The sequence below is a fragment of the Protopterus annectens genome, chromosome 11.part0, assembly GCF_019279795.1.
Source record: "Protopterus annectens isolate FY-2018-M chromosome 11.part0, PAN1.0, whole genome shotgun sequence".
In the NCBI taxonomy this organism is placed as follows: Eukaryota; Metazoa; Chordata; order Ceratodontiformes; family Protopteridae; genus Protopterus; species Protopterus annectens.
This window is the reverse complement of record NC_056745.1, coordinates 1,374,728,029-1,374,741,593: the sequence shown is the minus strand read 5'-3', so window position 1 is coordinate 1,374,741,593 and position 13,565 is coordinate 1,374,728,029. Positions and strand designations below refer to the sequence as shown.

Genomic DNA, 13,565 nt, shown 5'->3' with positions numbered 1-13,565 from the left:
TATGCAAGGCTAAGACAAAACTACAAGGTCAAAATTAAAACAACAGCTATACAATATCTAAAAGACACATAGAAAAATACAAAAATGGCACCCCAAAATATAAATCAGAAATGCACTGCAGAAGAAACATAAAACAAAGTAACAGCAAACAGGGCCAACTAATCCTTAAAAAATCAGAAAAAAAAGTTAGAGAACCACAAGAAGCCAGCAAAACAATACCACGGTGAAAATAAATAAAAACAACAGCAACAAAGCAAACAAAAAGGCATACCATCAAAGGAAAAACATGCAGCACCACCCCCCCAAAAAGTAACAAAATATAAAACAAATTATATAGAATATAACAAATAGTTTGAAGATTATGAACCACAAAAGAAAAAGACAAAAAATAAAAAAATATAAAAAATAGCAACATGTATAAAATCTGCAATAAACACATAATACATATTAACAGATATACAAATTAAACAGAAATGCCTGAAAGAAAACTAGAAGGATGAAAGAAAAATAAATACCACTACAATACCAAATCCTTTGCATAAATAACAACAGTGTGGGATACTGAAATAATGGTAGACAAGAATATGAACCACTAATACTAATGTTGTAAGAAAGAACAGATATAAACATCAAAATGAAATACGACAACAGATCAATAACAGGTGAACAGTTCAAAATCTCATGCAATCTACTAGCTAATAATATGTCACTGACACTAATATGAAAAAGAATGGTTTACCTCTCCAAGATGATGACCATGTGGTTCAATTGTCATGATTCCTGGTGGTCCAGGTAAGCCAGGTGGGCCAGTGTCACCTTTCTGGCCATCTTTTCCCTGCAAACACAAAATAAAAGCTAAGCGTATATAAATTGGTGTCATTCCAGAAGAATCAAGTATGTGTCAGCATGGGAGATAATGGCTGACTGAACTGTCCATTTTTTCAGGGATTGCTTGCACCTCTGTCTTCTGAGCTTCCAAATATTGACTAAAAAGCATTGCAGTGTTTAATGCTAGAACTCTTAACATGACTGCAGAGTTCAGTCTGTGCTTTTTCTATTCCATTATTCAGGACCTATTACTCATTTAGATCATCTGTGAAATGTGGGATTTATCTGTAGTTATCCATGATTCTATTACCTCAGGCTAAATCCCATATAAGATCAATGTCGACCTTCATAATTTCATAATCGCCTTAAAGAACATGAAGTAACATTTTATTGCCAGGTTTAGTTTCTCATCCTTGTTTTCCCCTAATATGTTTATCTTAATCAGTTGGAGAATGTTCATATTAAATCTAATATGCTACTCTTAGGCAATTTCAACTATCTACCAATTAGCTTGCAGATCTATACAAGGAATAAGAATTATATACAGCAGTTTCTAAACTTTTTTATTGCCACCTAGACCAAGCTGTCTTTCTTTCCACTATGACCACACTGACCTTATCCTTAGAAGTACTGCATCAACCTGCACTCCTCCAGGTGTTACATATTCCTAGATTAAGTCTGGCCACAATGCCATTATCATGTCTCTTAAAACTAGTACCACTCCTGCTATGAACCATACTATATTCATGAAGTATTCCAGGACCAACCACTGACCATTTATTAATGACCGGATAAAGTTCAAATATTTGCACCCACGATGACCCCATTATCAACAGTACTACATATGCTTCCATTTATATTTACATCTCTACAGTTGCAGAGAGGTATTTGTCCTTATCTTTCATAAGTATAATGGGAAATTCCAAAACAAATCCTTAGAGTGGCGTTCTTACAGACACAAACTACATAACTTGAAGAAATGACTAATAGCTATATATATATATTAAAGCTTCTTTGACTTTCTCAAAAAGCTAAACTCATTCAACAAGAATGTCAAATGCACCAATACAGAAAGTTGCATCTAGTTACAAACTTAAAGCTATCAGCTTCTCCACAGATAAAGTCTCTTTAACTATTGCTGAAAACTTTGAAGTAATGCATGGCAGTGCCCCAAACTCTTACCTAATGGCATAAATTATTCAGATCCACATAACATCTATGTCTTCACTAAGAAGTTCTACTCCAGTTTTGCCCTACCCACTCATGCCTCTGTTGCCCCTCTTGTTTTCCTAAGTGCCTTTTCCTGAAAGAGACTCTAGGTCTGGTCCTATATGCCCTGTTTATAGCTTAAAATGCCAATTGCAGGGTCCCCAACAACAGGAATAGCTTTCTACTAGTAAGTACTGCACATAGCTTTACTCAACCCCTCCTAAAACTCTTCATAGGTCATATCCTTTTCTTTGTAATACTACCATAGTCATGCCACTATATAAGGGCAGCCCCGCCACATACCCTGGGAGCTACAGACCATTAAGCCCACTAGTGTCATGTAAAGTTATGGAATTCATCAAAGCTGAACTTGTAGACAATGAAATAAGTCTTCTTTAGTCCCATAACCATACATAATTAAATTTTATGAAAGACATATCTCATCTTCTTATCCAGTTGACTTCTTTGAAAGAGTTACTGAGGCAACAGACAAGAGCCAATTTGTTCACTCAGACTATATTGACCTTGGAGAAAATTTTCCATAATGTTGCTATCAAAAGGTTTAGCTGGCTAAACACTGACTCCCTATGTCACACAATGGATAAGCCAGCTGGCTTACTGATAGAGTCTACATATTGTGGGTTGGTGGTATCTCATAATCAAAAAAGAACACCAATAATGGCATCCCACAGGGCTCAAACCTGGGACCCCTCTTTGCTTGCAACTGTTGGCCCACTGTGAAGGCAGATGATCTTTGCCTGACCAACTCTGATGATGATTACAAGCAGGGCGATTCTCTGATACTCCATTAACAGATGGATCAGGCTAATACCTGGTGTGCAGACAATTCCTCCCAAACTCACTGCTAAGAAACACAGTATATTTTTATATAGAAAACAGGGCAATCCTTTTTCATATCATATCATATCATATAAATAACACCCATTTAAAACTGGCATAATCCTTAGAGAAATAGGTACCTTCATCTAAGAATGACCTGTCCTTTGAAAACCTTGTATCAATCAAAGATACAAGCTCATCTTACCTTGCCCATGTAATTTCCAAGGGAATATCATGTAGGGCCAGTAAAGTCATAAGTCCTCTCCATCAGTCCTTCATTATGCCCATCGTAAATTATAACATATATAGCACACATACAATACGTAAATTATAACATATATAGCACACATACAATACGTAAATTATAACATATATAGCAAACATACAATACGTAAATTATAACATATATAGCACACATACAATACGTAAATTATAACATATATAGCACACATACAATACGTAAATTATAACATATATAGCACACATACAATACGTAAATTATAACATATATAGCACACATACAATACGTAAATTATAACATATATAGCACACATACAATACGTAAATTATAACATATATAGCACACATACAATACGTAAATTATAACATATATAGCACACATACAATACGTAAATTATAACATATATAGCACACATACAATATATTCCATCCAATACAGGCTTCCATGCAGTGAAGGACCCTCCCCTACTAGATCACCTTCATCTCAGCAAAACTGGTAGCAGCAGGGATATTCAAACTAAGGATGTCCTTAGTAGCACTGACCCTTAGTTGTACTGACATATCCACAGTTTGGGTTGTACCTGACAATTTTTTCACATGTGTAGTTGATAAATGTTAGAATATTATTATGGTGTGGACTAAAATTGCTGAAAGAGAAAAGAAAAAACTTTGCCTTTTTCAAAAGACATAAAAACTTTGCAAAAAAGGTTTATAACAAAACTTTTAAAATCTGCTAAAGTAAGATAGAATCAGTCGACTAAAATGTGAAACGACACAAATTTCATTTCTATATTAAACAGAGGTATAAGAGAACTTTTAAGAGTACTGGTCCCATTTTTCACAGAAAAAACTCTTTTTAATGAAGGCCAATAGTTAGGTTATATATTTACTTGGTACTTTACCAGTATACTCCTTGCTAGTATCTACCTGGCCATTACTAACATGAGCGACCATTGCTCTACAACAGTAATCAACTCCTCCCTGGTCAGATCTGACCACAAGCTAATCACCACGGATATCGACATCCCACTCTCACCACCTCCCAAAGGAAACCATCGTAAAAAACTTCTCCAAAGCCAATTTTGGGCTTCTAAAAACAGAGGTGGCTAACTTCACGACCCCCATGCAAATGGAAAATAGGTGCATGACTGCTGAATCATACAACAATGCACTGTATGAGCACATACACAAGTGCATGGAACGGGCCATACCAAACAGAACTGAAATACTCTCCTCCAAAAAAAGGAAGCCAATCTGGTGGTCTCCCACTATAAACAAACTCTACAACAGAAGGAAAAAACTGTTGCAAAAAAGGGTGAAGTCCCAAGACTGGAAAAACGTTTTTGTTAGCCTCAGCAAAAAACTGAGATCCATCATCAAATCCTCCAAAGCTAGTTATGAAAACAAAATTGCTGCAGATTCTAAAGATAGACACAAGGCATTCTATAGTTATGTCAAGAATCCACATGGCAATACTCAGATCTGCTCTGAGTTATAGCACAATGGTAATACATATACAGAACCAACTGATATTGCCAACATATTGGCTGACAGGTTCAGTGTGAACTTTACCCCCTTTTCACCCCCTAAAGGACATATCACAATACCTGGGGAATGTCAAGTCCTTATTGTCACACCTACACAGGTAAAAAATGCACTGTCCAAAGCCAAGAATACAGCTTCCACAGGACCTGAAAATATCTCTGGCTGTGTTCTACATGAATTACAAATTGAATTGGCACCACACCTAAGTACCCTGTTAAATCACAGCCACATTTCAGGCTTTGTTCCTACCGAATGGTGCACTGCTACAGTCATTCCACTCCACAAAGGGGGAGTGACTACAGACCCATTAGCCTAATGAGTCTGATATGTAAGGCTATGGAGCACATCATCATGGACCTTATAAATAAGGACATAGGGAATCTCCAAACTCTGAACCCCATGCAGTATGGGTTTGTGAAAGGTAGATCATTTCTGCTCAACCTGATCGACTTCTTTGAGTCTGTCACCAGAGCTGTGGATGAGGGCAAGGTAGTTCACACAGCCTACCTAGATCTTGTCAAGGCCTTCAACACCATTCCTCACTCAGGAATCATAGATAGACTCACTAAACTAGGCATAAACCCCTATGTAATAAGATGGGTTGTCAACTGACTCACTGATAGAACCTACACCGTGAAAGTAGCAGACTCCAAATCTGACTACTGACCAGTTACAAGTGGTGTCCCACAGGGAATTGTCCTAGGTCCTCTCCTGTTTGGCATCTACTTCTCTGAAGTTCAAGCCAACACAAAGGGACTCTGGCTGACCAAGTTCACAGATGAATGCAAACTGGGAGCCATTACTGTTTCTCCAGCTGATGTAGACATTCTACAGAAAGGCCTCACTGACACCAATGACTGGTGCCAGAACCATGGCTTTAAGCTCAATGCCAAAAAGTGCATTGTCATTCCCTTTGGGAAAAAATGGTGCCCGTGAACTACCACAAAGGCAGTAATCCACTAAACACTGAAGATGTGATAAGAGACCTCGGGACACAGGTTGACAGCAGCCTCTCCTTTGATAACCACATTGCCACTGTAGTCAGAAAGTCCTTGTATGTGGCACATCTCATTAGAAAAGGTTTCTCATCCAGGAAGAAAGAGGTCATAATCCCTCTCTACTCATTCCTCATTAGACCTATTATAGAATATAATGCCCCATTTGGTATATACCTCACTAGACACCTACAACAACTGGAAAGGCCACAAAAATACCTCATTAAGAGGATCTTAGGCCTTAGACACATGCCCTATACAGACAGACTCAAAAAACTCCAGCTATACTCTGTCTCTTATCACCTACTTAGAGGCGATCTCTGCTTGACCTACAAAGTCATGTCTGACCCAGAGCTGCTAGATATTCTACACCTAAAGAAATCCTAGTCCCTCCGTGCCACATGCTCCAGGGACCTTAACCTCATTACCACAATAAACAGAACATACTGGAGGGACAGGTTCCTAACCCAGAGACATCCCATACTCTGGAACAAACTTCCCATTCATGTCAAGCAGAGCACTTCACTAGCCCTCTTTAAGAGAAATCTTGATGAGTGGGTGGGCAATAGGAAGTTTCCTCTGGGGATCACTTCAGTGGCTTTGCTTGACAGGGGCAGTGGGAACTAACTTTGGGCGGCATGATGTCAGGGAATATTCTTAGGCTAGGCTTATATAGGCTCCAGGGCCATTAGCCTAGTACACACCTATGAGCCTATCAATTTTTGCACAATAGACAACACTTTTAGTGCTCTAGCCTTTACTGAAGATATTGAAAAATAAATCTTCACCTAGAATAAAAGATGATAGTAGCCCAGGGTCAGAAAACATTCCCAGGTGTTTTCTGATCAAGACAGATAAATATATTTTAGTTTGTCTTACTAGCCTGTTTAACTAATTTATTTCTCTTCTTATGTGACTGAGAAATAAAATCTAGCTAATGTTATATATATTCTCAAGGGAGGTGCAGTAGAGAAAACAACCAACTTTAGTGCAATTAATCTAACGTTCCTTTTAAGTAAATGTTTTGTAAGATGTTTACAATAATGGATACAAATGGAAAAATTGGGCATTTGTGTGATCTACCGCTGAATGGATTTTTACAAATAGATAAACTTTTACTAATGTAGTAGATTTGTATTATTCCATTAGTAGGGCTTTAGACCTTGACTTTGGTGTAGGAGTTGTTTAGCTGCATCTTTCCAAGGCAGTTGACTGCATCCTGAACCATATGGTTATGGGCTCCATAGATGGCTAATTGCCTCATTAACATGCAGTGAGTGAAGTTTTGCAATGTTTTCATACTGAGCAATAGTTACAGCTGGTGCCCCCCAGGGTTCTGTATTAGGACCTATCTTTTTTAATATAGCATCACTCATCCCAACATTGAAAACCTAATGGCTATCCAAATATGCTGATGTTATCAAAACAGGGTGTTAACTCTTAACAACTGTCTTACTAGAGTTTCTAGTTAGCTTAAGGCCTCTGGGCTAAACATTAATTAATGGAAGAGTAAAGTAATGTTTTGTTGGCAGATACAGCCCTCAAAAAAAATAAGTCTTCTTCTTCTGGATTTTTCCAGTTAGGGGTCACCACAGCAGAACAATGGTCTGCAGAACGATTGGCATTGGAGTTTTACAGTGTCAAGCTGCCAGCCTAGTGCTCAACCTTCAACTGAAGGCACACACATGCACATACTCACACCTACGGCCAATTTAGAGTGTCCAATCCGCCTGCAGCATGTCTTTGGGATGTAGAAGGAAACCAGAGCACCCGGAGGAAACCCACATGACCACAGGGGAACATGCAGTCTCTGCACAGAAACCACCCCAGCCGAGAATCAAACTGGAGACCCTCTTACAGTGAGGCAGCAATGCGAACCACTGCACCACCGTGGCCACCCTTCAAGCCAAAATAAGTATGGGTTTCTTATTTTTATTTTATTTTATTGACTAAATTACTAACCTCTTTTTCAGGGGAGACATGAGGCGGTAATTCTATTACTAGGAGAAATTTGGCCAGAACATTGGAGAACTTCCCTTACCTTTTTCATTGTGAAGTGGAAGGTTTTTACTGCTGCAATTCTTTCTTTGGTTCCTGGGATGGAGGCAGCTAGGAGAAGCTGTGCAGTAATGGTGAGAGAAGAGAGTTGTTCTGTGCTGACAGTAGTGTAGTTCTGTCTGTTGGACAGAAAACTGCTGCAAAGTGCTTGGATAGTACAAATAGTCAGCATCTAGTTGACTTGAAACCTCAGCTGCTTCTAGAGGTTTTCCTGATGAAAAACTGATTTGTTTATTGAACAAAGGTGATCCTTGAGAAGAGTCTGAGATTTCATATATGGGTACGACAGAAAAGGTTTTCAGAATGAACAGTGAGTTACGTGGAAAGGAAATGAGTTAAGTGTTGGATGGGTATAAGGTTACAGGTGGGATGCAATATGCAAAATCATGTGCTGATGAACCTGGAAAAAATGGCATTGAAACTTTATTAAAAATAAAGTTTGGTTATAGTTTTAAGCACAATCTAAAACAGCACTTAATTCCTCATGGCTCTGTTCTTGTTCTCACCATGACTAACTTTCTCTTTTAGATCTCTACACTGTCACCATCCCCTAACTCACCAGCTCTACTACCTTATACTGTAAATAATGTAAATAAATCCTACCTACATTTTTATTTACATATACTGCTTTAATTACTCCTACGTAAATGAAATGTGTATATTGTATATGTAAATGCAACTTGTTTATTATTCTATAACACTGCTATGAAATTAAACTGTATTAACCTCTAGCGTGGTTGTATTACCATTGCATGATTCTAAAACCCCTAATTCTGCTGTTAAGAAATTGAAATTTTATTTTCTCTGTACATTTTTTGTTATTTTTGTAACTTTAATGGGGTTTTCCTCCATGAAGCTCTGCTGACAATGGTCTTGAGTGCCCAGATGCACCATCCTAGTAAACAAAAGGCAATACGTAAATAAATAAATGACAAAAAGGTAACAGTAATGTTTTATATTAATACACTATGGTGCAGGAGGATGAAGCTGTTCATTTTGAGCCACCCAGTGAGGCTTTAGTTTTTTGTCTCTTAGCATTTATATTCATGACCTGAAACGTACCACCCCGGACTACATGAAAACTGACCTGAGATGTACCTCCCTGGACTACATGAAAAGAGACATGAAGGAGTGATCTTGTAGCCCAGTCAGGTATGACCCTAGCCCTGAGTAGCATCCTGCCATGACCCAGAATGATACCACAGTACAAGGACAAATTGATTGACTTCAACAATTGGCTAAGCTACTGGTGTCATTCTAAGGGGATCCAGTATCTGTCTGCCTGGTATGACATGATCGACAGACCACAATGCTTTGCCAGAGGCGGCCTGCACCTGTTGCCCTTGGGATTCTGGATACTGGCTAAGGCAAGGTTCAAATGACAAACTCACCACTGTAACAGGTACTAGCAAGCAAAATCTGAGGGTAATGCTACTCAATGCTAGAAGTCTAAACCTCAAAATGCACTCACTCGAGGCACTCCTTAAAATGGAGAACATCAACATCTGCGCAGTGACAGAGACCTGGTTCAAGGCTCCAGAGAGGACCCCTGCATTACCAGGCTATAATTCATACCACACCTTTTGGTCACTTAACCTGGACCAAAACACTAAAGGCAGAGGTGTGTCCATATTCATTAAGGATATCCACACCTCCAGGCTAGCTGCTCAGCATAATGCATTCAAAATTATCCAAGTGCAACTAACTCTGGGAAAAGACTGCAATCCAAATTGTAGCTTGCTACAGATCCCCCACCATGCCCCAAGATTCCCACTCCTCATTTCTTGATACACTGGAAAATAATAGGGTACAACCTAACACCCTAATAATGGGCAATTTCAACTACCCCACCATTAACTGGGAAAACTAGTCATGTACCAACTCTTTTGCTCAACGTTTTCTAAAATTCATAAATTCCAGTGCCTTGGATCAGCTTATCCACACCCCCTCCAGGGGCAGCAATACCCTAGACCTGGTCATTACCAACATGGGCAACCGGTGTTCCACACCAGAGGTCAATTTCTTGTTGGTCAGATCTGACCACAAGCTAATCACCCTAGACATCCACATCCCGTCCCCACCCCCCATTAGGGAAACCACTGTAAAAAAATTCTCCAAAGCCAACTTCATGCTTCTTAAGACAGAAGTGGCAAACTTCACGACACCCATGCAGACAGACAATTGAGGTACAACTGCTGAATCCTACACAAATGCATGTTATAAGCACTTACACAAATCCCTAACAGAACCAAGATGCTATCCACCAAAAAAAGGAAGCCAATCTGATGGTCCCCAGCCATAAACAAACTCTACAACAGAAGAAAGAAACTGTTACAAAAAAGAGTAAAATCACATGATTGGAAGAACTCCCTGGTCAGCCTCAGTAAGAAGCTGAGATCCCTCATAAAATCCTACAAAGCTAGTTACGAAAACAAAATCACCACTGATGCTAAAGACAACCACAAAGCATTCTATAGCTATGTCAAGAATCTCAATGGCAACACTGAGATCTGCTCTGAGTTACAGCACAATGGCATTTAATATACAGAACCAACTGATATTGCCAACAACCTGGCAGATAGGTTCAGTGCTAAACTTTACTCCTCTCTCACCCCCTAAAGGGCCCATCTCTATACCGAAAGAATGCAAAGTTCCTGTAATCATGGCTGCACGGGTAAATACCACACTCTCCAAAGTCAAGAACACAGCATCCATGGGACCTGACAACATCCTAGGTTGTGTTCTACATGAACTACAGAACGAACTTGCACCCCACCTAAGTACCATGTTCAATCATAGCCTCACCTAAGGCTTTGTGCCCATTGAATGGCACACAGTGACGGTTATCCCACTCCACAAAGGGGGAGCTACCATGGACTCCGGGAACTACCACCCCATTAGCCTGATGAGCCTGGTCTGCAAGTACATGGAATGTATCATCATGGAGCTTATAAACAAAGACAGTGATAATCTCCAAACTCTGGACCCCACCCAGGTTAGGTTTGTAAAAGGCAGATCATGTCTCCTAAACCTGACTGACTTCTTTGAAGCGGTCACCAAACCGTAGATGAGGGTAAGGTGGTTCACACAGCCTATCTAGATCTCGCCAAGGCTTTCAACACCATCCCCCATGCTGGAATTATAGATAAACTCATGAAACTAGGTATAAATCCCTATGTCACAAGATGGGTTGCCAGCTGGCTCACTGACAGAACCCACACTGTGAAAGTAGCTGACTCCAAATCTGACTTCAGACCAGTGACAAGTGGAGTACTACAGGGTTCAGTCCTGGGTCCTCTCCTGTTTGGTATCTACTTCTCAGAAGTACAGGCTAACAAAGTTCTTATGCTAATGAACGTCACAGATGACTGCAGACTAGGAGCCATAATCAAAACTCCTAACGATGTGGACATCCTACAAAAGGGCCTCACTGAGACAGATGCCTGGTGTCAAAGCCATGGCCTCAAGCTCAATGCCAAAAAGTGCATTGTCATCCCTTTTGGTAAAAACTCTGTACCCATGAACTACCACATAGGCGGTAGTCTACTTAACACCAAAAGTGTTCTAAGAGACCTTGGGTCACAGGTGGACAGTAGTCTCTCCTTTGATAAGCACATCTCCACAGTAGTCAGGAAATCCTTCTACATGGCACACCTCATTACAAAAAGTTGTTCATCCAGGAAAAAAGAGACAATTGTTCCCCTCTACTTGTCACTCATTAGGCCATTATAGAGTACTATGCCCCTTTTGGTATGTACCTCACAAGACATCTATAACAATTATAAAGGCCACAGAAAAACCTCACAAAGAGGATTACCAGCTTCAAACAGATGCCCTATGTAGACCGTCTCAAAAAACTCCAGCTTTACTCCGTCACATATTGCCTACTCAGAGGCGATCTCTGCCAAACATACAAAGCTACGTCAAACCCAGAACTGTTGAACATGGTCCACATAAAGAAATCCCAATACCTCTGAGCTACACACTCTAGGGATCTAAACCTTGTCACCACAATAAACAAAACATGCTGGAGGGATAGATTTCTGTCCCAGAGACTTCCCATACTCTGGAACAAACTACCTATCTATATCAAACAAAGCTCCTCATTAGCACTCTTCAAGAACAATCTTGATGATTGGATGGGAAATACGAAGTTCACCTTGGGGATTACTTCTGTGGCTCTGCTCAACAGGGGCACAAGAAAATAATTTTCTTGGGTGGCAAAAGCCAGGGTACCTTTTTGGTTAGGCTTATATATGCCCTAGGGCCAATAGCCTAGTACCTACCAATGAACCTATGATAAACTATTGTGTTGCCAATCCAAATTGCCTAAGATATTTACATGAACTAATGACCTGTGCTACAGGTGTAACTTCCCAATCTTAGGCTCTTGGTCACTCAACATGGTAACATGCCCCCAAATTGAGACATTTGATTACATATATTACAGATAAATTGAAAGCTTTAGAAGTGAAATACCAATTGTTATCCTTGACTTATTTTATTGTGCCTTTCTTTTCATCTACATCTGAATAAGGCTAATAAAGAAATGATGACACTCATAATATTACTGAAGAATGCTGACAATGATATTAGTTAAAAAGGACAATTACCATTCACAGAAATGTGCAGTTTCACATGCTTTCTGAATGGGTGGATAAGACATATCATCTGCCTAACATGAAACGCAACATAACTTGGCTGGGAAGCCAGTCACACCTTAGTATGATGAAATAGTCTCCTGTTGTTTAGGCAGTTCTAGAAGTCAGAAATGCAATTTTCATGTTCTAACAATGAAGTTTCAAAACTTTGAATCTCATATGTTTGGGACTATATCATTGAAGTTTTGAAACTTCAAATGTTTTGAATGGAGATTTTGGTACAGCACAGTACAGGAAATTTACCCTTGTCCACAATGTGGGGGTGCAAAAATGTTAAAAATAGATTTTTTTAAATGTATTTATTTTATTTTTAATATTCAAAGTTCTGAAACTTCAATCATATGGTCTCAGCCATATGAATTTGAAATTTCAGAACTATATATGTATATATGGATCTACTTTGAAACAGCGAATTACCATAACATTGATTTGCAGAACAGTGAGACAAAAACCATGATCTTTACATTAACATTCATAGTTCTCCATTCTCCACTTCCTGATAATAGCTGCCTGTTCATGGCATCTTACAGTTCTTGAATAAATATATGATACAGAATATTTACAACTCCTATCTAGGTGATCTTTTTTGTGACAAGAATCTTTAGGTTGTTTTTTGGCCTTTTTCCCTTAAATGCACTGAAAATCAACTTTAACTTACTCTTTATCATAACAGCAACCTGTACAAAACTGTATGGCCGGATTGCTTATTGTCTTTAGGGGAATGAATATTTGTTGGTATCCGTATCCATTTATTATGTGTTTAACTTCCTTTTTCCTTTTTTCTGTATTCAGTCCCCATTTAATCTATGCTACAATCTTCCTCATCACTTGGTGAGAGCTGTGAAGGCTTTTCCATTTTCTGTTCTAACCTTGCTTCCAGCCACTGCTGTGTGCACTTGCAGATGCAAGGGTTTATAATGTCTACACATTTGGGTGTGTACTTCCCACGCATGCATCATAACGGCCACCACATGAATGTGACATTACAAAGCATCTGTCTCCAGTAGGTGGCAGCACCACACTGAGATGGAATACCTTTTTTCCCACAGGATTAGGTAAGATGGCATTGACTACTAATTCCCATCCCTGTTTTTAGGCTCCTACAGTGTCTAGGTCAGTATTTCATCTCAGGTCATCTGGGACTCAGTCAGAGCTTTATAACTCTTTGCCATAGAGCTGGAAAAGTGGA

General features: G+C 39.3%; 1 protein-coding gene across 1 annotated transcript in view; it reads right to left on the bottom strand.

Moving 5' to 3' along the window:
• Positions 1 to 13,565, bottom strand: part of LOC122815075 — a 3,014,144-nt gene that overhangs the window by 1,998,431 nt on the left and 1,002,148 nt on the right. The window contains exon 61 of the mRNA XM_044087319.1: positions 740 to 835. Within this exon, the coding sequence (XP_043943254.1) occupies positions 740 to 835 (96 nt within the window). The remainder of the gene's footprint in view (positions 1 to 739; positions 836 to 13,565) is intronic.